The sequence below is a fragment of the Equus asinus genome, chromosome 20 (assembly GCF_041296235.1).
Source record: "Equus asinus isolate D_3611 breed Donkey chromosome 20, EquAss-T2T_v2, whole genome shotgun sequence".
In the NCBI taxonomy this organism is placed as follows: Eukaryota; Metazoa; Chordata; class Mammalia; order Perissodactyla; family Equidae; genus Equus; species Equus asinus.
The window spans coordinates 12,038,935-12,063,017 of record NC_091809.1 but is presented as its reverse complement, the minus strand read 5'-3'; the positions used below and the strand labels follow the sequence as shown (position 1 = coordinate 12,063,017).

General features: G+C 65.8%; 2 protein-coding genes across 9 annotated transcripts in view; one reads left to right on the top strand and one right to left on the bottom strand.

Moving 5' to 3' along the window:
• SBNO2 (strawberry notch homolog 2) overlaps nucleotides 1-19,322 on the top strand; it is a 55,071-nt gene extending 35,749 nt beyond the window's left edge. For 4 of the 6 annotated variants that reach the window (XM_070491044.1, XM_070491043.1, XM_070491045.1 and 1 more), the window contains 27 exons: nucleotides 2,262-2,345; nucleotides 2,625-2,721; nucleotides 3,219-3,373; nucleotides 3,507-3,640; nucleotides 3,715-3,805; nucleotides 3,878-4,021; nucleotides 6,352-6,469; nucleotides 6,970-7,075; nucleotides 7,410-7,563; nucleotides 10,876-11,052; nucleotides 11,320-11,417; nucleotides 12,254-12,336; nucleotides 13,415-13,606; nucleotides 14,105-14,274; nucleotides 14,751-14,882; nucleotides 15,176-15,311; nucleotides 15,397-15,509; nucleotides 15,632-15,703; nucleotides 15,789-15,897; nucleotides 16,123-16,197; nucleotides 16,308-16,451; nucleotides 16,693-16,787; nucleotides 16,872-16,959; nucleotides 17,182-17,313; nucleotides 17,565-17,641; nucleotides 17,885-18,075; nucleotides 18,158-19,321. In XM_070491044.1, coding sequence (XP_070347145.1) covers nucleotides 2,262-2,345; nucleotides 2,625-2,721; nucleotides 3,219-3,373; nucleotides 3,507-3,640; nucleotides 3,715-3,805; nucleotides 3,878-4,021; nucleotides 6,352-6,469; nucleotides 6,970-7,075; nucleotides 7,410-7,563; nucleotides 10,876-11,052; nucleotides 11,320-11,417; nucleotides 12,254-12,336; nucleotides 13,415-13,606; nucleotides 14,105-14,274; nucleotides 14,751-14,882; nucleotides 15,176-15,311; nucleotides 15,397-15,509; nucleotides 15,632-15,703; nucleotides 15,789-15,897; nucleotides 16,123-16,197; nucleotides 16,308-16,451; nucleotides 16,693-16,787; nucleotides 16,872-16,959; nucleotides 17,182-17,313; nucleotides 17,565-17,641; nucleotides 17,885-18,075; nucleotides 18,158-18,728 — 3,738 coding nt within the window. In that variant the 3' untranslated portion in view covers nucleotides 18,729-19,321. Of the gene's footprint in view, nucleotides 1-2,261; nucleotides 2,346-2,624; nucleotides 2,722-3,218; nucleotides 3,374-3,506; nucleotides 3,641-3,714; nucleotides 3,806-3,877; nucleotides 4,022-6,351; nucleotides 6,470-6,969; nucleotides 7,076-7,409; nucleotides 7,564-10,875; nucleotides 11,053-11,319; nucleotides 11,418-12,253; nucleotides 12,337-13,414; nucleotides 13,607-14,104; nucleotides 14,275-14,750; nucleotides 14,883-15,175; nucleotides 15,312-15,396; nucleotides 15,510-15,631; nucleotides 15,704-15,788; nucleotides 15,898-16,122; nucleotides 16,198-16,307; nucleotides 16,452-16,692; nucleotides 16,788-16,866; nucleotides 16,960-17,181; nucleotides 17,314-17,564; nucleotides 17,642-17,884; nucleotides 18,076-18,157 lie in introns of all 6 variants that reach the window. The other 2 variants (XM_070491048.1, XM_070491046.1) reach the window with 2 other exon arrangements.
• GPX4 (glutathione peroxidase 4) lies at nucleotides 19,309-23,212 on the bottom strand. 3 transcript variants are annotated; one of them, XM_044753701.2, is made up of 7 exons: nucleotides 22,751-22,908; nucleotides 21,809-21,903; nucleotides 21,576-21,720; nucleotides 21,302-21,453; nucleotides 21,184-21,224; nucleotides 20,981-21,040; nucleotides 19,309-20,907 (listed from the first exon to the last, which is right to left on the bottom strand). In XM_044753701.2, exons 1-7 carry the CDS (start codon nucleotides 22,841-22,843, stop codon nucleotides 20,561-20,563), a joined length of 933 nt encoding a protein of 310 aa, XP_044609636.1. In that variant the 5' UTR covers nucleotides 22,844-22,908; the 3' UTR covers nucleotides 19,309-20,560. The 3 variants fall into 3 exon arrangements, with proteins under 3 accessions (XP_044609636.1, XP_044609635.1, XP_044609634.1); XM_044753700.2 differs by having other exon boundaries at nucleotides 20,653-20,907; nucleotides 21,200-21,224; nucleotides 22,751-23,212; XM_044753699.2 differs by lacking the exon at nucleotides 22,751-22,908 and adding an exon at nucleotides 22,393-22,569 and having other exon boundaries at nucleotides 20,653-20,907; nucleotides 21,200-21,224.
• Between the last annotated feature and the right edge of the window lie 871 nt (nucleotides 23,213-24,083).

The following is a 24,083-nucleotide window of genomic DNA, read 5'->3' as shown; positions in this document are numbered from 1 at the left end:
GCCCCAGCCGTCCCCTGCCCTGCGGGGAGCCAGGGTTCACCAGGAGATGAGCAAAAAGCCATTTCCAGCACTGGTTCTCGCTCTGCCTCCGGGGGACGCTGGGCGATGCCTGGGGACATTTAGGGGGTGCTGGTGTCAAGTGGGTGGGGGCCCAGGATGCTGCTCACACCCCACAGTGCCAGGCCGGTCCCCCACAGACAGTGCTGTGGCTCTGAATATCTACAGACCGAGGGGGTGGCCCTGGGCTTGAGGAGCGGAGGTCACGTGATGGGATGCAGCCGGTGGGCTGTAGATGCCGCATTGGGCTGAGGGCTGGAGGCAGCAGCAGCAGCCAGGCCGTGTGGCAGGAGCAAGCTCCGTGGGCTCTGCGGCCACGGGGCCGTGTGCCTGGCCAGGTGGGAGCCCAGAGGGTGAGGCTGGCGGAATGAGTCCCAGGTCAGGCGGGGGTAGACCTGTTTCTCAGCCCAGCGAGCAGCGCCTCGCCAGCTTCCTGCAGGGGCTAAAGCACGGGGCGGCATCTCTGCTGCTCCTCCTGAAGGATGTGGGCGGGGGAGGAGCAGGGGGGACACAGGAGGTGGCCGGGCCCAGGGTGAGGTGAGGCCGGCCCAGAGGGGTCCCAGGTGCGAGCAGGCCATGGGTGCGCCAGGCCCAGACTCCAGGACTGGGCAGTGGGGGTGTCCGGGGAGGGAGGCAGGGCCCAAGGCCAGGCCAGGGAGCCCCACCCCATCCAGGCCTCTCCAGGGTCCTCTGCTGGGAGAGAGGGGCAGCCCTTCCAGCCGGCCCTGAGTGGAGCCCGCACGCTGGTAGACGCTGGCGGGCCACCCTGCCCAGTCATCGGGAGGGTCCTCGGCACCCTTGGGCCCCAGGAGCCCACAGGAGGGGTCTGTGACAGGACAGCAAGACAGATGGGCCTAGGAGGGGTGGGGCCGGCAGGGGGACAGGTGCCCAGAGCAGCCCACACAGTCCCCGCCCTCGGCAGCCTCAGCAGGCCACCCAGGCCCATCCCCATCCTGGCGCAGGGGCCCAGCGGGGCAGCGGCACTGCCCACGTCTCCAGGGCACCCCCTGCTCCAGCCCATCATGGGGAACGGGAGGCCCCGGCAGCCGCGGGCGTCTGAAACCCAACGCTGCCCGCCGCCAGGAACCCTGAGTCAGCCTTCCCGGAACCGGCCTCCGTGTGTGTTTGTTTGTGTCAATTTAAAAACAAAAACAAGAGGGAACTGAGCGCAGGTCCCTGACCTTCCCGCACCTCGCTCCTATTTTATTTTCTCTTGGAGAAAGCTGGCTGTGTTCTTAAACTTCTGAATTGTAAGAGCTCAGTCGGTCATCATGTGACTGAGCCCCCTGGGGACCCTTGTCACCCCTGAGACCGTCTGTGACACACATGCGCTGGGCAAGCTCAGGCACGGTCCCCGGTCGGGACGGCGGGGTCCGCGTGGGCATGGGGTCTGGGGGGATTTCTCCATTTCTGTTTTTTTCACAGTGGAGCTATTTAGGGTGGCCACGTTGCTCTCACGATTTACATTTTTTAAGAGCGAGCGTGCTTTGGAATCTCGCAGGCCCTGGGCGCAGGTCGTGGGCCAGGACGCGCGCGTGACTCATTCCCTGTGGGTTTTGGTCTCCAGTTCCGGCCTATCTGTTTGCCACGTTGATTCCGAGACCCCGGGCAGGGCTTGTCCCCCGGCTCTGGCCGCCCCGGCTCCAGGTCGAGACTCTTAGGCCATCAGTCTCCCCAGGACTGGACACGTCCCTGCTTCAGTCATCTGTACAACGGGGGGTTCCAGCCACTTCGCCTCACAGAGGAGCCGCCAGCCCTGGGGGCTCCCATCCACGGGGGGTGGGAGGGAACACAGGGCCTGCCCTTCGGCCCATCTGCCACGTGAATTGGGCTCCGTGTCAGTGAGAGACACGGTGTGGTGGCCACCCGTCAGGGTCACAGGCCGAGTGGCCCAGTCCACAGGGCCCCAGGCCCACCTGCCTGCCCTTGGGACGGTCCTGCTGGCTCTTGTTCCACCCCCGAGGGTCCCAACATGCTCCCCAGTGCCCGCAGCTTGGCATACAGAGGGTCTCAGCCACCAGGCCCTGTGCAGTCCTGTCCCGGGCCTGTCATTCACCAGAACTGAGTGGGCAGCTGGGCCCACGAGGGGTGCAAGGACAGTGTGGAGAGCCTCCTGGAGGCTGGGCCGAGGTCCCATCGAGGCACTTCCTCCCCACGTCCAGCCTGTGGGCTGATGGCCCCTTTCCCCTTCATCTCCCCTCCAGTTGTTCCTGCCCAGTGGGTCGTTTCCGGGCCTCGACAACCCCGTGTCTTCCCTCTCCAGCACCTCACTCCTCGGCAGCTACCAGGTGAGCCAGGCCCCTTCCCCAGCCCTGCTTCCTCCTCCTGGGGACTAAGGACGGCCATTCACGCTCAGGTTCCTGCCATGCGCCAGGCCATGGGCTGCCCATTTTACAGATGGGGAAACTGAGGCCTCCGGGAGGAACCACACTGCAGGGAACAAACAGGCCCTCTCCCCACCACCCCCATCACTGGGCTGGCTGGTGGGCCAGGCCCCTGCCCCTTGGGGCGGGCTGGCCATGCTGGGGGGGACAGGACTGTCCCCGGCATGACAGCATGGCCTTCAGTCTCAGAGTCAGCCCGAGGAGGAGGACGAAGCCGAGGAGGAGGAGGCGGAGGAGCTGGGCCACACAGAGACCTACGCCGACTACGTGCCCACCAAGTGTGAGCATGCCCTCCCCGGGGAGCCCTCAGCCCTGACCACTTTTGGCTGCACTGCCCTGCTGCGCCTGGGGTTCCGGGTTCCCTGGTCCCAGCGGAGGCAGGCTGGGAGCTGTGGGCGGGCCAGGGGTGGTTCTGCAATCGTGGTCGTAATCCACCTGTCAATCCACCTGTTGCAAAGCAAAACCGGAGAGGGTGTGATGGAAAATGAGGCTGTATCCCTCCCCCAGAGAGGATTGCAGGGGTCTGCCCCCACTCCTTTGCGCCAGGCACTGACGGGCCCCTCCGCCTTCTGAGAGCGACCCCCATCCCGCCGAGCAGACCCTGAGACCCTGGCCCGCGCCCCTGATCAGCCCCCTCGATCACTCCCCCCCGACCCCCCGCCCGCCCCCCGACCACGCCCCCAGCTTGCCCTGGACCTCGCCCCTGATCTGACCCTGGTCACGCCCCTGGCCTGCCCCGCCCGAGCCCCTAATGTGTCCCTGGCCACGCCCTTCCAGCCAAGATCGGGAAGCAGCACCCAGACCGTGTGGTGGAGACCAGCACGTTGTCCAGCGTCCCGCCACCGGACATCACCTACACGCTCGCCCTGCCTGCCTCGGACAGCGGGGCCCTGTCCGCCCTGCAGCTGGAGGCCATCACCTACGCGTGCCAGGTGACCCCGGCGTCTCCCACTCGGTCGACGTCCCGCCTGGGGGGGGTCTGCATCCTGCATAGGGGGCCCCCGCGAGGTCCCAGCAGGAGAGGCGCCCCGCTGGCCTGACCCCGTCCTCTTCCCGATCCCACAGCAACACGAGGTCCTGCTCCCGGGCGGGCAGCGCGCCGGCTTCCTCATCGGCGACGGCGCGGGCGTGGGCAAGGGCCGCACGGTGGCCGGCATCATCCTGGAGAACTTCCTGCGCGGCAGGAAAAAGTCCCTGTGGTGCGTCCCTGCGCGGCCGGGGGCGGGCAGCCGGGCGGGGGGCGGGAGCGGCCCCTGACACGCCCGCCCCGCAGGTTCAGCGTCTCCAACGACCTCAAGTACGACGCGGAGCGCGACCTGCGGGACATCGAGGCCCATGGCATCGCGGTGCACGCGCTCAGCAAGGTGGGTGCGCGTCCTGCCGCCGCCCCCCTGCCCTGGGTCCCCCGCGCGCACCCACGCCCTCTTCTCCTCCAGATCAAGTACGGCGACAACACTACCTCAGAGGGCGTCCTGTTCGCCACCTACTCCGCTCTGATCGGGGAGAGCCAGGCCGGCGGGCAGCACCGCACGCGCATCCGCCAGGTCCTCGAGTGGTGCGGGGAGGCCTTCGACGGCGTCGTATCCTTGCCGCGCGGGAGCGGACGCGGGGCGGGGTCGAGAGGAGGCGGAGGAGGTGGGATGGGGGCGTGGTCAAGGTGAGGGGCGAGGGAGGAGGGGAGGAGGGGGAGGGATAGAAAGGTGGGGCGGGGTCGAGAGGAGGAGAGAGGGAGCTGGAGGAGGCGGGATGGGGGCGTGGTCAAGGTGAGGGGCGAGGGAGGAGGGGGCGGGGTGGAAGGGTGGGGCAGGGGTGAGGGGAGGAGCTATTGGGGGCGGAGGAGTGGAGGAGGGAGCCGGAGGATGTGGGGTAAGGGGGCGTGGGCAAGAGGTGGGGCTATAGAGAGGAGGGGCGGGGTCGGGGGAGGGGCTACAGGGGGCCCGAGGGAGCTGGAGGAGGTGGGATGGGGGCGTCGTCAAGGGGAAGGGGGCCTGTGGGAGAAGGGGCCGGAGGAGGGAGGGCGGGGCGAGAGCGGTCAGAGCGGTCTTCGCGTCGCATCCTGGCGACCTGGCGGGGTGTGGCGGGAGGCGGAAGGAGCCGCGGAAGGCGGGGGGCTCCACCCCCTGGCGCGGGAGGACTTCCCGGCAGAGGAATGTTCTGGTCTGGAGGCTCACCCTCGGTGACCGCTGTCATCTGCCCTGGCGGTCTGGTCGGGCCTCCTGGCTCCAGCGGGCCCGACTGTGACCACAGGCTCGCGTGGTGGTGGCTTTGACACCGCGGGCCGGAGGTGTAGGGGCGCAGAGCACGTCCGGCCTCCTGGCCCTGCCCCCAGCTGGTCTGGCTCCGTGGGCTGGGAAGGCCGGGCCAGGCGGCCCAGATGGCGGCTCTGCCCAAGGCAAGGCTGCCGGTGCTCCGGAGTCAGTGTCGCGTCCCAGGCCCGTCCAGCTGTGGCAGGAAGACCCAGGATGGGGGGTTCCACTCTTCCCTCCTTTTCCCCTAAAACGTGGATGGTTTGTTCTGCTCCCGCCGACCTGTAGGAAAGTGCAGCCCGGAAGAGCAGGGCGGAGTGGACAGCGTCTCCGCTCGGTTCCTGTCTGAGTGCACTGGGGGCGCAGGGCACGCTCTCCTCTGACGCCCTGCAAGCAGACTCCTCAGTCTCCCCCAGCTGTCCCCCCAGCGGGCGCGGGGGGTCCCAGCTCCTCCGGGGGATGTCTGCACAGGTGCCTGAGGGGGCCCCCTTTATCTGTCACTAGATTCTGCCCCTTGGCACTGAGGCTGCCTCCTCGTTCCCGCGGTGGAGCCCCTGGCCCGCGCCCCAATGGTGCTGCGGGCGGCTGTGCAGGACGTTCGTCCTCCTGAGCCCCAGGCAGTCCCGTGTGTACCATTTCACACCGATTTCCTGCTTCCCGCTTGAGCCCTCAGGTTTGCTCTTCCCTGAGTCTCACACAACTCTGTCCCGACGCGGCCATTCCCCTGTCTCAGGGACACTCCGGTGGTCTCCAGCCTCTCTCCTTATAGACAGGAATGAGCGGGCATGTCCGGGGAGGCCCCTTCCCTCTGTGTCCTCCAGGCCATTCCCAGAAGGGGGACCGGCCCCCGTGCTCTCCAGAAGTCCCCCTTGCTCCTGGCCCCTGTCAGAGGTCAGAAGAGGGACGCTGCCCTGTCTGTCTCTTCTGTCCACAAGGGCACGTTCTGTGGTCAGCTCTTCAGGGTGATGCTCGCCTTATGCATGACAGCGTCCGTGGGCCACAGGGAGAGTGGGGTCAGGGTGCGTCCTGGGCGGCTGATACTTGGCACCCCCGTGCGTGAAGACGACGGCAGTTAGCGTCCCGAGGGCTGCACGCTCCGCCCCAGCCTGCCGTCCTCCATCAGCCCTTTACACGCACATCACGCGTGTATGTGCATGCGTGTGTGTGGACACGCCGTGTTTTCATGGTGGCCTCATACATAGTAGGCATACTTGTTTGTAACGTGCTGTCTTCCCCTTAAAACATCCAGCACTTTCTACATTTCCAATTTGTTTCTTCGGTGTTGTTTTTAAACTGGGATCGGCACAGGTTCGTGTGTAACCGTGAGCCGTGACGCCAAGCGAGCCCAGGTCCCAGTGCCCAGCTCCTGGTGGACGCGGTCACGGCTGGCTCTCCTATCCAGAGGCCCCCTTGTCCTGGTGCGTGTTGGTGCACGTCTGTGCATCAGCGTTGTCTTCGAGGTCCTGGCGAGGGCGTCATGTGCCACGTTTCCGTCGGTATCGCATGGGGCCCAGAGGCACCCAGAGGCCCCCACCCCATAGCCGCACACCCCCCCAGCGCTTCACAGAGTTCGCCCAACCAGGAAGGGGCAGCCTGGGGTATCGAGTCAGGACCCGTGGGATGGCCCACCTTCCAGAACAGTCCTTAACCCACGCCTGCCTCAGATCGTGTTTGATGAGTGCCACAAAGCCAAGAACGCCAGCTCCACCAAGATGGGCAAGGCCGTGCTGGACCTGCAGAACAAGCTGCCCCTGGCCAGGGTGGTCTACGCCAGCGCCACAGGTGAGGGCATGTGGGGGGCACGGGTCATGGCTGGTCTCTAAGGACAGCAGCCAGGGCAGGGAGAGTGCCCAATCGCATGTGCCGTCATCCATTAGTGATGTCTGCTCTGGTGCATCCTAGGGGCGTGTCCAGTGTGTCAGGGGCAGGGAGGGAAGCCTCATTGCACGTGCCGTCATCCATTAGCAATGTCTGCACTGGTGCAGCTGTGCTGGGCGTCTGGTGTGCCATCCATTGGCTTTGCTGGTCTTCACCCCGTACCACCTGGCCCGAGGCAGAGATTGCTCTCTCAGGTGGACATCAGCCCCATCAAGGGCTCCCTCTGCCAGCTGGTTCCAGCTTCTCGGCACAACTACCCGTGGGCACTTTCCTGAGAGCGTCAGGTCCCCATTCCTGACCCTCGGGCCATTTCTGGGGCTGTGTCCAAGGCCCCCTGACCTCACTAAGTTGGAGGAGCTGACAGCCACCCTGCCCGCCCCCCCCCACCCCCCACATCTTCCCAGGTGCCTCTGAGCCCAAGAACATGATCTACATGAGCCGCCTGGGCATCTGGGGCGAGGGCACGCCCTTCCGGACCTTCGATGAGTTTCTGCACGCCATCGAGAAGAGGTGGGCACCCTCCCCTGCCCGTGCAGGGGGCGCGGCAGGGGACCCGTGGAGGGCCCTGCTCGCCACACACCAGGGCCTGGTGTCAGGTGTGCCTGCTCTGCACCTTGGCTCACACTCCTCCAGCAACTGGAGGGATCATCACGTGAGAATCTGCCCCAGCGGATCAGAGCCCAGGGCCTTTGCACGTGCTGTCTCCATGCACCCAGCCTTTCTCGTCCTCCAGGGCTCAGCCCCAGGTGTCAGCCCCTCCCCAGAGTCAGTTCATTGCCAGGTGGGACCCACCTGTGGTGGGCAGGTCCCGGCCAGTGCTGAGGCAGCCTGTCCCCGTCCGCAGGGGTGTGGGCGCCATGGAGATTGTGGCCATGGACATGAAGGTCAGCGGCATGTACATCGCTCGCCAGCTCAGCTTCTCTGGTGTCACCTTCCGCATCGAGGAGATCCCACTGGACCCGGCCTTTGAGCATGTCTACAACCGTGCGGCCCTGCTGGTGAGCGGGGTGCCAGGGGTCTCTGAGGGCACGGACACCTGCTTGTTTCTCCTCTGTCCTTAAAGATGCCGCGGGGACTGGTCAGGTCATGGAAGGGAGGCGGCGGTGGGCCCGCCTCCTGTGAGCTTTGGCGGGAGCACGGCATCTCAGTTCTGTTCAAGTCGGGGGTTCTGACGTGACTGATGACGCAGGCAGACGACGGCCACCTCCACTTCCTGCCACGTCACAAACACTGTGCCCCAGGTCATGACCCCTAGCGCACGGCCGTTGTCAGTGTCCACCTCCCTGTGGCTTTGTCCCGTCCTCTTCACCATCCCGCCATGTGTAGACGGGCTCCTGGGCTCTGTCAGGTGGCACCTACACAGGATGAGCCCTGAGCAGCAGCCCTGCTGGTGTTCTAGACGGTTCTCTGAGCTCAAACCAGAACAGGGTTCCCCATCAGCACTGGGTATATCAGGCCATCTCTGGGGGGCCGTCCTGGGCACTGTGGGGGGTCGAGCAGCATCCCCAGCCCCACCCACTGGATGCCAGGAGCATCCCCAGTGTGACACCCACAGATGTCCCCAGACATGGCCCAGTGTCCCCTGGGGGCAGGATCACCCCGTTCAGACCCCTGGTCTAAAGTATCAGAGCCGAGTGCCTGCTGGCGGGAGGTGGTCACTGCAGCTCCCTGCCCCTTTCTGGAGGCCTCAGCACTCTGCCTCCTGCACTGTGGCCTCGCCAGCATCATGTTTCGGGGTTTTTTTTCTTTATTGATGTCATAATAGTTTACACCATTGTGATATTTCAGTTGTACGTTATTACTTGTCTGTCCCAATATAAATGCTCCCCTTCACCCCCTGTGGCCACCCCCAGCCCCCTTCCCCTGGTGACCACTCATCTGTTCTCTTTGTCCGTGTGTTTGTTTATTTTCCACGTATGAGTGAAATCATAGGGTGTTTGTCTTTCTCAGCCTGGCTTAGCTGGCTTATCGTAGTTCCCTCAAGGTCCATCCATGCTGTTGTGAATGGGACGATTTCTTCTTTTTTATGGCTGAGTAGTATTCCATTGTATGTATCCACCACATCTCCTTCATCCAGTTCTCAGTCATTGGGCACTTGGGTTGCTTCCACGTCTTGGCTGTTGTGAATATGCTGCGGTGAACACAGGGGTGCATGTGTTACTTTGGATTGTTGATTTCAAGTTGTTTGGGTTAATACCCAGTAGTGGGATGGCTGGGGCTATGGTAGCTCTGTTTTTACTTTTTTGAGGAATCTCCATACTGTTTTCCATAGTGGCTGCATTAGTTTGCATTCCCACCAGCAGTGGATGAGGGTTCCCTTCTCTCCATATTCCTCCAACATTCGTTAATTTTAGTTTTAGCCATTATCGCCATTTTAACAGGCGTGAGGTGGTATCTTAGTGTAGTTTCGATTTGCATTTCCCTGATGATCAGTGATGCTGAACATCTTTTCATGTGTTTATTGGCCATCTGTGTATCTTCTTTGGAAAAATGTCTGTTCATATTTTCTGCCCATTTTTTGATCAGCTTGTTTGTTTTGTTGTTGTTGAGTTGTGTGAGTTCTTTATATATTATGAAGATTAACCCCTTGTTGGATATATGATTTGCAAATATTTTCTCCTAGTTGGTGGGTTGTTTTTCTATTTTGATCCTGGTTTCCTTTCCCTTCCAGAAGCTCTTTAGTCTGATGAAATCCCACTTGTTTATTTTTTCTTTTGTCTCCCTTGTCTGAGTAGACATGGTATTGGAAAAGATCCTTTTAAGGCTGATGTCAAAAAATGTACTGCCTATATTTTCTTTCAGAAGTCTTATGTCTTCAGGTCTTAGCTTCTCAAGTCTTGAATCCATTTTGAGTTAATTTTTGTGTGCGGTGTGAGAAAATGGTCTACCTTCATTCTTTTGCATGTGGCTGTCCCCTTTTCCCGGTACCATTTGTTGAAGAGACTCTCTTTTCTCCATTGTATGTTCTTGGCACCTTTGTTGAAGGTGAGCTGTCCGTAGATGTGCCGTTTTATTTCTGGGCTTTCAGTTCTGTTCCATTGATCTGTGTGTCTGTTTCTGTCCCAGTGCCATGCTGGTTTGATCACTGTGGCTTTGAAGTACATTTTGAAGTCAGGGATTGTGATGCCTGCAGCTTTGTTCTTCTTTCTCAGGATTGCCTTAGCAATTCGGGGTCTTTTGTTGCCCCATATGAATTTTAGGATTCTTTGTTCTATTTCCATGAAGAATGTCATTGGGATTCTGATTGGGATTCTGTTGAATCTGTAGATTGCTTTGGGTAGTGTGGACATTTTAACTATGTTTATTCTTCCGATCCATGTGCATGGAACATTTTTCCATCTCTTTATGTCGTTATCGATTTTTTCAATAATGTCTTATAGCTTTCAGTGTATAGGTCCTTCACCTCTTGGGTTAGATTTACTTCTAAATATTTTATTCTTTTTGTTGTGATTGTAAGTGGGATTGTATTCTTGAGTTCTCTTTCTGTTAGTTTGTTATTAGAGTACAGAAAACCAACTGATTTTTGGAAGTCGACTTTGTATCCTGCAACTTTACTGTCGTTGATTATTTCTAATAGTTTTCTGATGGATTCTTTGGGGTTTTCTGTATATAAGATCATGTCGTCTGCAACCAGCGAGAGTTTCACTTCTTCTCTTCCTATCTGGATTCCTTTTATTCCTTTCTCTGGCCAAAACCTCCAGTACTGCGTTGAATAAGAGTGGTGAGAGTGGGCACCCTTGTCTCGTTCCTCTTCTCAAGGGGACGGTGCTCAGTTTTTCCCCACTGAGTGTGATGTTGGCTGTGGGTTTGTCATATATGGCCTTTATTATGTTGAGGTACTTTCCTTCTGTCCCCATTTTGCTAGAAGTTTTTATCATAAATGGCTGTTGGATCTTGTCAAATGCTTTCTCTGCATCTCTTGAGATGATCACGTGGGTTTTATTCCTCATTCTGTTGATGTGGTGTGTCACGTTGATTGATTTGTGGATGCTGAACCATCCCTGCACCTCTGGAATAAATCCCGCTTGCTCACGGTGTATTTTAATCCTTTTAACGTATTTCTGTGTTCAATTTGCCGATATTCTGTTGAGGATTTTCACATCGCTGTTCATCACCCTTATTGGCCTGTAGTTCTCCTTCTTTGTGTTGTCCTTGTCTGGGACTTTTTTTCTTTTTTGAATACTTCTGACTCTGGTTATTGGCAGCACTTCTGTGTTGCTCTGCTTAGACCCCCATGTCCCGGCCCCAAATCCCAGCGGGGTGGGCCCGGGTGGCGGGCGGCAGTGAGCTCAGCGGGCCTGTCGTTGCAGTGGGCCGAGGCGCTGGGCGTGTTCCAGCAGGCGGCCGACTGCATCGGCCTGGAGTCACGCAAGTCCCTGTGGGGTCAGTTCTGGTCGGCCCACCAGCGCTTCTTCAAGTACCTGTGCGTGGCCGCCAAGGTGCACCGGCTGGTGGAGCTGGCCCGGGAGGAGCTGGCCCGGGACAAGGTGAGCTGGGGGGGGACGGGCCTGCGGGGCAGAGAAGAGCAAGAGGGTCCAGGGGCCTGAGGTCGCTGTTGGCTGCCCTGCGGATCCGGGCGGATCTGGGCGTGCTGGGGGCCTGCAGCCAGCAGGGCACAAGGGGAGGGACGAGGCGCAGACTGCGGGTTTCCTGCTGCAGGGGGCCTGGGGCTCCCTTGTGGGCCCCTCTGGGTCACGCTTCAGGACCGGTGGGGGGTCCCGGAGCCCAGCTCACCCCACCCTGCTCCCCCACAGTGTGTGGTCATCGGGCTGCAGTCCACGGGCGAGGCACGGACCCGGGAGGTGCTGGACGAGAAGGACGGGCAGCTCGACTGCTTCGTCTCAGCTGCCGAGTGAGTGCTGCCCATGGGGCAGGGTGGCGGGCAGGCCCGGGACCCCCTCACTGTGTGGTCCCAACAGGCGCCCCACTCGCTGGGCCTCCCTGGGGGCCGACCGAGAATCCCCAGCCCCGGGAGGTGGCCTCAGGGTGGGCTGGCCGGCAGGAGCCCCGCGTGCCTGCTCAGATGCCAGCCCCACCCTTAGTGACCTCAGGCCCAGCTCCTGAGCCAGAAAAGTTAACCAGGGCGACCCCAGGGCTCGGAGAGTCCCGAGATTTCAGAACAAGGGTTGTGGGTGCACCCCCCACCCCCGACGTGGGGACAGCGCTGTTTCAAGGAGGACTGCACTGGTTTTAGGGACAGGCCTGCAGGGTCTCTGACGCCCTTGGCCTCTCTCCCCAGGGCTGGGAAGGTGCCCCAGCCCGCCCCTCCCCCCGCCTGGCTTCCCTCCCTTGTCCAGGAAGCCCTGGCACCTCCTCCAACCCACTCCGCTTGCCCTGACCCTGGGAGCGCCCGCTGTGGCTGCCCCCTCACCCCTCAGAGGCAGAGCCGAGGGCCCTCTGACGGTGGTGGGAGCCCCATCGCCCTGGCCCCAGCTCAGGCCATCACAGCTAAGCTGCGCCCCCTGCAGCTGCACGCCCGCTGCATGGGGTTCGGGACCCCACCCCGCTGTCCTCACAGCTCCGTCCCCTCCCACCCAGGCCCAGCCCCTCCCTCGGACCCGCCCACAGGGCCCCTGGTGCTGGCTGCTGCCCAGAACAAACCGTGCACAGGACATTATGGGCCGTGGGTCTCCTGGCTGGACAGCAGGACCTGTGCTCATGGTGAACAAGTTCTGTTCTCACTTTCAGAGGCGTCTTCCTGTCTCTGATCCAGAAGCACTTTCCTTCCACCAAAAGGAAGCGAGAGAGAGGAGCTGGCGGCAAGAGAAAACGTAAGCACGCGCCCCACTCTCCAGCTTGTGGCCCTCCTGGGCCTCCTGCTCATCCTTGCTCCCTCCTGCTACCTCCCTCTGGTCTCTCCTTTTTGAGCGTCCTCCTTGGGTCAGCCGGTCACTCCTGCTGCTGCTCACTGCTGAGCCATGTGGGATGCTGTCCCTAAGCCGGCCTGACCCCTGACCCCCACCATCCCCTCCAGGGCAGCCCCAGGGGGCCGGGTCCCCCTCTCCCAGCGCCCCCTGCAAATGAAGAGCGAAACCACTGTTGGCTTGGGGGCGGGGCATCCAGGGTCTGCCAGGTGCAGAGGGCGGGCAGTGGGAGCACAGGTTCCCAGAAGAGAAACCCGAAGGCAGTTGCCTCCCGTTCACACTGCCCGCCCCTGGGACGCAGGTCCCAGCAGGGCCCAGAGAGCCTTCCACTGTTGCCGAGTTAGAAAAAACCCGGTGCTGTGGGACAGGTGCAGCTAGCTCGCCCCCACGCGACCACACACCCGCCTGGGGCCTCCAGCCTCACCCCCAGAGGGCGGGGCCTCGGGATCCTGCCGCACAGCCTCACGCTCGGGGTCCTTCAAAAGCATCCCGGAATGAGGAAGTGGCCCCCCTCGCACCTGCTGGCTTGGTGGCCGCTGTTCTTCCAGGCGAAGGCTGAGCGTCTGCTCATGGTGGGAAGTGAGGCTCAGAGAGGCCAGGCCCTTCGCTGAGGTCACACAGCCAGGCCTGGGCGCAGAGCCAGCCCAACCGCCCAGTGCCACCCCTTCCACCTCCCAGACCAGCCTTCAGGGCGTCCTGGACGCAGCAGGGTTACCGAAGGCGCCTAGACCCCCGTCCCCCCGGTGCCGGGAAACACCTCGGGCCGACCCACCCTGGGCTGCCTCGTGAGGTCAGGCGCGCAGCCTTCACAGGCGCCACCCGAGGCCACGTCACCGTGTCAGGAAGTCAGCAGGGACAGTGAAACTGCCCCAGGCCGACAGCAGGACGCAGGAGACCGGCGAGAGCTCGGGGCTTCACCGTGAGCCGGCCCGGGCCAGGCCCTGAACAAGGAGCAGGCCCGCGGTGACCCAGCTCCTCCCCGCAGGGCGGCCACGGGGCCGCGGGGCCAAGGCGCCCCGGCTGGCGTGCGAGGTGACCGGCGTGATCCGCATCAGCGATGACAGCAGCACGGAATCGGACGCCGGCCTGGACAGCGACTTCCACTCCTCCCCTGAGTCCCTGGTGGACGACGATGTGGTCATTGTGGACGCCATTGGGCTCCCGGCTGATGACCGCGGTGAGGCCCTCACCTGGGCGCTCCCCACCTCACACATGGGGAAACTGAGGCTTGGGGAGGGGAAGCCAAGCCCGCGGCTGCCCCAAGGCAGAACCGGTGCATGCCAGCAGTCTGGGCGAGAGAGAATGTTCCGGACCCCCTGCGGAGCCTCCTTCCCTCACCAGCCCTGCAGCTTCCTCTGTGCTGCTCCTCCCCCAGCATCTGTCTGTCCACCCCCCTCCCCAGCCCATATGGAGTCAGGACCTCTCACTGTCCCTGGGGGCCTGTGAGGTCGCTCTGTTGGGGCTCAGACTCGGGGTGCCTCCATCCCACACCTGAGCTGGTCCTGGGGGGACCAGCCCAGAAAAGCAAAGTGACCGGGGCCTGTAGTGCCCCTGGGGCGTCCAGTGCACCAGGCTGTCCCCCTCCCCTCGTCCTCGTAGGCCTGGGGCTGAGTCCCGCTGTGAGTGGGCTGTGGGTAAGCGGCCTGGCCGGCCCCCTGACCCCCGGGCCCCGCAGGCCCCCTGTGCCCCCTGCAGCGGGACCCGCACGGCCCCGGTGTCCTGGAGCACGTCGAGCGGCTAAAGCAGGACCTGCTGGCCAAGGTGCGGGCGCTGGGCCCGCAGCTGCCGGTCAACACCCTGGATGAGCTCATCGACCAGCTTGGGGGCCCTGAGCGGGTGGCCGAGGTGAGCCTGGAGGCGCCCCCTGGTGGCCCCCACAAGTCCCTGCCCAGCTCAGTGAGGGAGGGCAGCTGCAGGGTCCAGCATCCAGCTCCAGAGAACACTCCTCCCTGAGCCACTCCGCCCGGGTCCCCGGGCTTTGCACACCCCCTCTGCCCTGGGTGCTGGGTGCCCTCGGGCCCTGGGCCTGTCCCTCCTGGTCCCCTCCCACATGAACTGCTCTACTCTTCTCTGGTCCCCCTGGTGCCACCTCACATGCTTTTAGCACCAGGTCCCAGTTTATGATGAGACTTAAGACATCATGAAAGTCCCTGCTGGTCAGCCCCGGGCTGCTGGCAGCGGGGCAGAGCCCACAGCCCCCACCCCAGGAGCCCCGGGTCCCAGGCGGGGAGATGGGGAAACTGAGGCACACGGGGACCAGCCCCTGGGTGGCCACACTGGCTGGCTGACAGCCTGTCCCCTCGCCCCTGCCGTGGCTGCAGATGACCGGCAGGAAGGGCCGTGTGGTGTCCAGGCCCGACGGGACGGTGGCCTTCGAGTCGCGGGCGGAGCAGGGCTTGTCCATCGACCACGTGAACCTCCGGGAGAAGGAGCGTTTCATGAGCGGGGAGAAGGTGGGGGCCGCAGGGAGGGCGGGGGGCCGCTCCAGCCCCTGCCGTGTCTGTGTGCATCCGACGTGTGTGTGCGTGTGCACGTGTGCCTGGGCGCGCCGCCCCCTCCAGGGGTGACTGACATGGTCCAGACTCTATTCCAATGCCAGTGGGCCCCCCATAGGCAGGCCCAGAAACTCCCGGGGGGGTCACCCATAAATGAGTGCAGGGGACCCGGGGTGCATGGGGCAGGAGGGGCACGGAACAGCAGGGGGACCACCCACCCCCGCCAACCCGGCCCGCCCGTGTCCCCCCAGCTCGTGGCCATCATCTCGGAGGCCTCCAGCTCTGGCGTCTCCCTCCAAGCCGACCGCCGGGTCCAGAACCAGCGGCGCCGGGTCCACATGACACTGGAGCTGCCCTGGAGCGCCGACCGCGCCATCCAGCAGTTCGGTGAGTCCCCGGCAAGGCCTGCCCCTGACCCTAGGCCGCCCGGCCCACCGGCTGAACAGCCCCTGAGTGCCCCCTCTGCCTCCAGGCCGCACCCACCGGTCCAACCAGGTCTCGGCGCCCGAGTACGTCTTTCTCATCTCCGAGCTGGCCGGCGAGCGCAGGTTTGCCTCCATCGTGGCCAAACGGCTGGAGAGCCTGGTGAGGGGCCTGGCAGGGGCTGGGGGGTCGGTGCAGGGGCTGGAAGGTGGCTCCCTGAAGAGGGGCAGGGCGGGGCACAGGGAGGAGCTGGGGCGCGTGTGACCGCCTCCCCATTGCGGCAGGGGGCTCTGACCCACGGGGACCGCCGAGCCACCGAGTCCCGAGACCTGAGCAAGTACAACTTCGAGAACAAGGTACCTTGGGGAGGGGCGGCGGCCCGGGAGGGAGGGGTCCCGGGAGGAGCACAGCCTCTGACCCCACCCTTGCTCCTCCGTTCAGTACGGCGCCCGGGCGCTCAGCTGTGTTCTCAACACCATCCTGAGCCAGACGGAGAACAAGGTGCCCCTGCCCCTGGGCTACCCTGGAGGGGGCGCCGCCTTCTTCCGCGGTGAGCTGGGGGCGAGCTGGGGGCGAGCTGGGGGACCGGGGCGCTCTCCAGGGGGCGGGGCAGCTGGGCCGGAGCGGTTTGGGGCGCTGGGACTGGGAGGCTGGACTTGTGTCCAAGGCCCGTCCCACACACTCCCCGAGGGGACTCTGGTGGCAAGGGGCCCCCAGCGGGCTGGATGAAGGGCTGGTGGCCGAGGACCCCGCGTAAGGCCCTCCCTTCCCGCAGACATGAAGCAGGGCTTGCTGTCGGTCGGCATCATTGGCCGGGAGTCCAGGTCCGGCGGCCTGGACGTGGAGAAGGGTGAGTCCCGGCGCCGCCCCTCCGGGTGGGGGTCCCCGCATTTCCCAGGCTTGGCGGGCGGTCGGGGGCTCCCCACACACACAGCCTGAGCCCCGCCCTGCCCGCCGCAGACTGCTCCATCACCAAGTTCCTGAACCGCATCCTGGGGCTGGAGGTGCACAAGCAGAACACGCTCTTCCAGTATTTCTCCGACACCTTCGACCATCTCATCGAGGTGGACAAGAAGGAGGGCAAATACGACATGGGCATCCTGGGTGAGCGCCCTCGCCGTGCTGTGCACGTGGGCTCTGCTGGTGGGGGGCCCCTCCACCGTGCGGGGGGCCGGGCCGGCTCTGCTGGGGAGCCCTCCACTGCGCTCCCTGGGGCATTGCTCCGGCGCACCCGAGAACTGCTCCCCAGAGCGCAAACGGTGGAGCCCGCTGAGCCACACTGCCCCGGGGCGTCTGCTGACCCCAGGCCAGACCGCTCACCCTGCCCCGCTGACCCTCCCCCCAGACCTGGCTCCGGGCATCGACGAGATCTACGAGGAGAGCCAGCAGGTGTTCCTGGCCCCAGGGCACCCGCAGGACGGGCAGGTGGTCTTCTACAAGGTGAGGGGGCCCCGCCCCGCCCGCCCCTCATCCCCACGCCGCGCCCCGGCCCGGCCCCTAACGCCCGCGTGCTTGGCAGATCAGTGTGGACCGCGGGCTGAAGTGGGACGAGGCGTACGCCAGGTCGCTGGAGCTCACGGGCGTGCACGACGGCTTCTACGTCTCCTACAAGGTGCGCGGCGCCCGCGGGACCCTGGGGAGGGGCGGGGATGGTGGAGGGGCGGGGATGGTGGAGGGGCGGGGGCGGGGGCGGGGCGGGGCGGAGACAGAGGAGGGGTGTGGGGAGAGGGGGCGCTGCCGGGGCCGGGCGGGGCGGGGCGGCGCGGGGGCGCGGCCGGGGTGTGGCGGGGCGAGACTGGGGGACCCCGCTTGGCCTCACGCGCCCCCCGAGCAGGTTCGGGGCAACAAGCCGAGCTGCCTGCTGGCGGAGCAGAACCGCGGCAAGCTCTTCACCGTGTACAAACCCAACATCGGCCGGCAGAGCCAGCTGGAGACCTTGGAGAGCCTGCGCCGGAGGTTCCACCGGGTAGGGGCCGATCCCCGGGACGCGGGCCCCGCGGGCCCGTGCCTCCTGCACGGTGTCCTGCCGCTGTTCAAGCTGCCCCCGCGACCCCTCCCTGGCGGGGCTTCTGCCGCCCCCTGGCCGGCCCTCCGTGCCGCCGCCAGGTGCAGGATGAGCGGCCCTGGGGCGCTCCGGGCCTCAGTTTCCCCAATTGCGCAGTGGGAAGCATGGCCGGGCCGCCCGTCCTGGTGGCTCAGGTGGCCCTGTGTCCCCAGGTGACGGCGGAGGAGGCCAGGGAGCACTGGGAGAGCAGCTACACCTTCTCGCTGACACACTGCAGCCACACGGCGTGGTGAGGGTCGCAGTTGGACGGAGCGGGGGTTGGGGGGTACCGCGTGGGGAGCCCTGCCCTGCTCTGTGGGCAGCTCTACGAGGGATGGTCTCCAAGGCCGCGCTGCACGAGGGGGCCCGGCGGGCATCTGGGGCGTCCCGGGATCCCCGAGGAGGAGGAGGGCAGCCTTGATCTCAGAGGTGGGCGCGGGGGGCGCGGCCGGTCTGACCCCCGTCTGTGCCCGTCGGTCCCCCGCGCGCGCAGGAACCGGCACTGCCGGCTGGTGCAGGAGGGCAAGGACTGCGTGCAGGGCCTGCGGCTGCGGCACCACTACATGCTGTGCGGGGCGCTGCTGCGCGTGTGGGGCCGCATCGCCGCCGTCATGGCCGACGTCACCAGCAGCAGCTACCTGCAGATCGTGCGCCTCAAGACCAAGGACAAGAAGAAGCAAGTCGGTGAGCGGGCGGGCGCGCCGGCAGGGGCCGGGGCGGGCTGGGGGACGCCCCGCGGAGGCCCTGACCCCCGCCCCGCCCGCAGGCATCAAGATCCCCGAGGGCTGCGTGCGCCGCGTCCTGCAGGAGCTGCAGCTGATGGACGCCGACGTGAAGCGCAAGAGCGTGCCGGGCCGGGCCTTCCCCGCGCCGCCGCCCGCGCTGGGCCCGCTCGCGCTGCCCGTGGGCCCCGGCGAGGTGCTGGACCTCACCCTCAGCCCGCCGGCCGCCTTCCCGCCGCCCTCGCCCTTCGCCTTCCCGCCGCCGCCCCCGGACCGCGCCCCCGGCGGGCTGCTGCTGGGCGCGCCCGACGTCCCGGCCGACCCCGCGGCGCTCGTGCAGCAGGGCTGCGACATCAACTTCAAGGAGGTGCTGGAGGACATGCTGCGCTCCCTCAACTCCGTGCAGGCCGCCGAGCCCGCCGTCCCGCTGGGCAACGGCGTGGGGGCGGCGGGGGGCGGCGGGGGCCCCGAGCGGCAGAGCGTCATCCACTTCAGCCCCCACTTCCCCAACTCCTAGGCCCGGCCGCGGGCAGCCGGCGCCCTTCCGGAGAAGCCTATTTATGTGCAGCGCCCCACGTCTACGCAGACGCCTTCTCCCCCCACCGAGGCGGGTGATGAGCAGGGCCCAGGCCCCTGCCGACTACTGAGAGAAGGGGGACGGGGGCGCCCTCCGCCAGCCTCCCGAGGCCTCACTGCAGTGCCTTCCCGGCCGTGCCTGCCTGGGCAGACCCCCAAGAAGCTGCCGGCCCTGCGGGGTGCCCCCGGGCCCTGCCTTGGGGGCTGCCGCGTGCGCAGGTCCCACTCAGGATGACTCGGGTCCAGTGGCCCAGGCGGGGCCTGCGAGTGGGGACCGCCCTCTCTGTGCCTCTCTCTCCTGCTGCCCTCCAGGCCTGGGGGGGCACCAGGCCCGAACCCCTGAAGTCTGCAAAACTGGGTGCCCCAAGAGCTGGAAACTCAGGAAACCCCAGGTGCTCAGGGCCCCGCCGTGTCTGGGGGGGCTCCGTGGGGCAGACCCCCGTTAATATATGCAATTCCCCATCCCTGCTCTCTGCTCCCTAAATTATTGCCCGGCCGCCTCTCCCAGGCCCCAGAATCTGCCCACGGAGTCGGTGGGGCGGGCGGCCCCCCCGTTTCTATCTGTATTTATAATTATGTCACGTGTATATATGTAAAGAGATCTTTTTTAAAATATATGTGCCTTTTCACTACTTTATGTCTGGTTTTACAGCTGCAGAGACAGTGTCGGGGGGGTTGCCACCATTGGGTCCCCTCCAGCTGGGCCGTTCAGAGGGTGCCCGCTGCAGCCCTGCCCTGGGGAGTGAGGTCAGGGGGTGGCTGCCACCTGCAGAGGTGGCCCGCTCCTCGTCCAGCCCCAGGAGGCCATGGCTGCTCCGGCCCCAGCCACACCTCCCTGTCGGCGCTCCCTGTGCCAGCCTGGGAACAGGCCCCAACCCACAGAGCCATTGTCCACTGTAGTCCTGGCACCCGCACAGCAGGCCAGCTGCCTCCAGACTGGCTGTGCCAGGCCCATGCTGTCTTGGGTCAGACACTGACCACCTTCAGCCTGCTAGAGACACAAGCCACACCTGAAACCCCGCTGGGCCGGGACCAGCTCCTAGGAGCCCTGTGTGTAGGGCTGCGGGCTCTGCCTGGGTGTCCTCCCAGGGCTTCAGGGGGTGTGGTGCCGGCAGGTGGGGCAGCCCAGGGACAGGAGGCCCCACAAGCTGGCCTGGGTCTGGAAGGCAGGAGTGGGCGCCAGGCCCTTCCTGGAAGCCTGGGGGAGCAGGCGCGGCCTCTGGCCCTGACTCTGCAGAGCACTGCCCCCGACGGAAGCAGACGGGGGCAGCGGCCAAGGAGGCAGCCAAAGGCGGCTGGTCGCTCCGACTATTCTGACTCCCCAGCGCCCCCCATCCCCCGTAGGTCCCCACGCCCTGCTGCCGGCCTCCCCTGGGAGCAGTGGAGGTTGGGGAACTCGGCCACTCTCCAGCTGTGCCACCCCCACCCCCTCACCAGGACAGCTAGCTCCCTTGTGCTGCCCACAGCTAGGTAGGCTGTGCCCATGGCCTCAGGGCCCCCCAGGACACAAGTGGGGTGTTGGCCTGCAGGGCTCTCCTGGGGGGGCTGTGGACAAGATCCCCTGCTTCTGCCAGATGAGGCCCAGGGGCAGGCCTGGGTGCCCCGGCTGGGCGACCCCTCGTGACTCCGGTCTGCAGAGCAGGCCTTGCCCACATGGCTCTGTGCCCAGAGCAGCCTGGCCCGACGCCCGGCCCCAGGTGCAGCGGGCGCCTCGTGGGCAGGGCTACAAGGCCTCAGTCCCCTGACCTCCCCATCTCTGTGCGCGGGGGAAGGCTGAGGCCCCAGGCAGGCCCCAAACAGCTGCCTCCTAAGGGGTTAAGTCTCTGAGCCTGGAGCAGCAGTCAGTCACGAGGATTACGGCCTCCAAGATATTACGGATCAGGAGACAGAGGCCCTGAGCAAAGAGAGACCCGGGCAAAAGGCACCCCCGCCCTTCCTCCAGAGAGGCAGGGGCAGCCAGCAGGCCAATCTGTATATTTTATTCCCACAAGGCAGCTGGGGGGGAGAGGGGGCGCCGAGCCGCAGCCGAGCCAGGCCGCGGGACCTTCCTCCGGCAGGTGCACGCCGGTTCTCGGGTCAGTCCCACCAGCGCGCTGGTTTTCAGGCCGACCGTCATGGGTGCCGGGTGGAAGGCTCCGGGGGGCGCGGGCGGTGGGCTCGGCGGGGGGGACACAGCCGTGTGGAGCTAGAGGTAGCAGGGCAGGTCCTTCTCTATGACCTGCGGGGGGAGAGGCATCAGGGGGGCCTCCCCGCGCGCCCCACCCCCGCGCGCCCCCCGGAAGGGCACCTACCAGGGGCTCCTCCATGGGGCCGTAGCGCTTCACCACGCAGCCGTTCTTGTCGATGAGGAACTGCCCGGGGACGCGGAGTCAGGGCGCGAGGCCACCGCGGGGGACCCCCTGCAAGAGGGCCCGGGCAAGCCAGGCGCCCCGCTCCCGCTGCCCCATTTGGGCCAGGCCGGGTGGCCGCGGGACAGTCCTGGCCTGTACACCACCCCCCGCCCCTCTTACCTTGGTGAAGTTCCACTTGATGGCGCTACGGGAGAAGCGTGAGGTCACGAGAAATCCCATGGCCCCCCAGACCCACCCTGCCCCGCCCCCCCGCCCACTCACTTTCCCAGCATGCCCCGTCCCTTGGGCTGGGCCTTCATCCACTTCCACAGCGGGTGCGCGTCGTCCCCGTTCACGCAGATCTTGCTGAACATATCGAATTTCACGTTGTAGCCCGCGGCGAACTCTTTGATTTCCGCGTTGCTCCCTGGCTCCTGGGAAGAGCAGGGGTGCGGGGGCGAGTGGACACGGGGTCCCCGCGTCCACGGAGGGACCCGGACTCTCTCCCCCAACGCCCCACCCAGGGACACCCAGGGACCCGGGGCCCGCCACGCACCTGCCTCCCGAACTGGTTGCAGGGGAAGGCCAGGATGCGTAAACCGCACTCAGCGTATCGGGCGTGCAGATCGACAAACTGAGTATAGTTTACGTCGGTTTTGCCTCATTGAGAGGCCACGTTGGTGACGATGCACACGAAGCCCCTGGACGAGGAATGGGGCGGTCAGGAGAGGTCAGGTCCACCCGCCTCCCAGGCCCCCGGCCTCCCCCCCAAGGCCGGCGGGTGCCCACCGGTACTTGTCCAGGTTAACCATGTGCCCGTCGATGTCCTTGGCTGAAAACTCGTGCATGGAGCGCGCACAGCGCCAGTCGTCGCGGGACGCACACTGCAAGGCAAGGGCGCGCTGAGCGGCCGGCCGACCTCGGGGCGCGCACGGGGCCCCGCGCCACCCGGCCCGCTCGCCCAGCCCGGCTCCCCAAAAGAAGAACAGATGCCAAGCGGATCCGCGCGAAGAAAAATCAGGCCTCGGGGCAAAGAAAGCGAGAGATCCTCCTCCTCAAAGGCGCCCGGCCCCCTGCGCCGCGGGGCGCACCCGAGCGGAGACGCGGAGGCCCATCCCGCCGGCGGGGGCGGGGACCCCGCGCGCACCGGGTCCCGGGAGTCGGCGCTGCAGCTGCTCTCCGAGGCCGGGAACTCCATCGGCCCGGGGCTCGCGGGGCAGGGCTCCCTCCGCCGCCGGGGGCGCGCCCTCCTGCGCCGGCACCCCGGAGCCTGCCTCCTCCGGGGGACTCGGCGCCGCCGCCTGCCGGGCAACCGGTGCCGCTGCCTGCGGCGACCCGGGGACCCGGCGGCTGCGCGGGCCATGCCCACTTACCGCCGGCCGCGCTGTGCCCGCCGAGGGCCGCGCCCTGGGGACAAGGGCCGTAGCCAGGGCGCCGGACCGCCGTCTGTGACGCATCGCGCAGGCCCCGGGGCGCGCGGCGGGGGAGGGGCGGGCGCCCGTGCGCGCGACCCCGGGCTCCAGCCGGTCGGAGCCCCGCTCGCCCGGCCCAGGGCGGAGGGTGCCCCGCGGGGTCCCGACCCTGACCCGGCCCCGCCCCCGCCCACGACCCGCGGTGACCCCCGCCCGCCCGCCCCCGCCGGACGCCCCCCGCCCAGGTCACCGCGGCCCCCGCCGGGGAGCCGCGCGCCCGCCCCAACGGCCCTCGGTCCGGCCGCGGCGCCGCGCTCACCATGGCGCCGGCCACACCGGGCGCCGCCAGGACCCCGCACAGCAGCGCCGGCTTCAGCAGGCGGCTCAGGCGGCTCAGGCGGCTCAGGCTCATCGCGGCGGCGGGTGGCCGGACGCAGCGGCTCCTCCCCTCGCCGAGCCGGCCAATGGACGCGCGCCGGCGGGCCTCACCTCCCCGCCCTCGGCCACGCCCACCCTCGCTCTCATTGGTCGGCCGCGTCGGCGGGGCGGGCGCGTGGCGGAGCCAGCCAATGGGAGGCCGGAGTGAGGCGGGAGGGGGCGGGGCCTGGAGGGGGCTTTGTTGCTGGGGCGGACTGCGCAAGCGCGCCAAGGGGGCGGGGAGGAACGGGCGGCTGCGTCTACGCAGGCGGCGCGGGGCTGCGTTGCGCGGACAGTTAGCCGCGTGGTTCACTGCGGCGCCGCGGGACGCGCGGAGGTGGAAGTGGGGCGAGCTCGCAGAAAACTACCCCCAGCTCACTGAAAACTGCGGGTTTCCTTTTGAGTGTAAATAAAGTCAAACTGGGGCGTGGGGACCCCCGCCTGTCGCAGCTTCGGTGTCGCTGCGGGGGGGGCCCCCGCAGGGTCTGGGGGTCACCCCGGCGAGAGCCCGGGCGGAGGCTCCTGCCGCAGTGCCCGCCCTTGGTGCGCGGTGGCGGGAGCGCCACCGTCCTGGGCGCCGTGGCTCCAGCTGCTGTTGCAGGTGACACGTGCGTCCTGGGGTCATGGAAGCAGATGCGGTAACCGAGCACCTCGGGGCCCCGCCCCCCGCAGGTGGCACCAGGGACACACAGGTGTGTGCTTACAGCGAAACACAGACCCACGGGGATTTCTTTCCACTTCTAACCTCCCGGCCGCGCACGGTGCACCGCGTGGGGCTCGACGTCTCGGCTAGAAACTTGCTTATTTTCACTCAAGGCTCAGAGCGGTGCGGACAAAAGGGCCCCCTCATTCCTGGGAACTGACTCATGGGATTCCGCCGCGGGCCTGGCTGCCCCCGCCCCTCCCGGTCCTGGAGGTTGACTTGCGGACAAGCCCGTGGTTTCTGCTTTTGCGCTGCTGTCAACATCTTATCCCCTCCCTTCCTGCCTTGAACACTTCTCCAGAGGCCATGGGGGCAGGGCTGTCTGTTGTTTGTGGGGGCCAGTGAGCGCTGTCCCTCTGCCCCTGAGCCAGGCCTGCCACAGGGCAGAGCTGGCGGAGTGTGGGATAAAGGCGACTGAGCCAGGATCCCCAGGGCCAGATTGCCACATTCCCCGTCTTGCACAATGGCCTTTGTGTGGCTCCTTCTCTCCAGCCTGGCCGCCAGAGGCCAAGTTCTCGGGGCCCCACCTCTT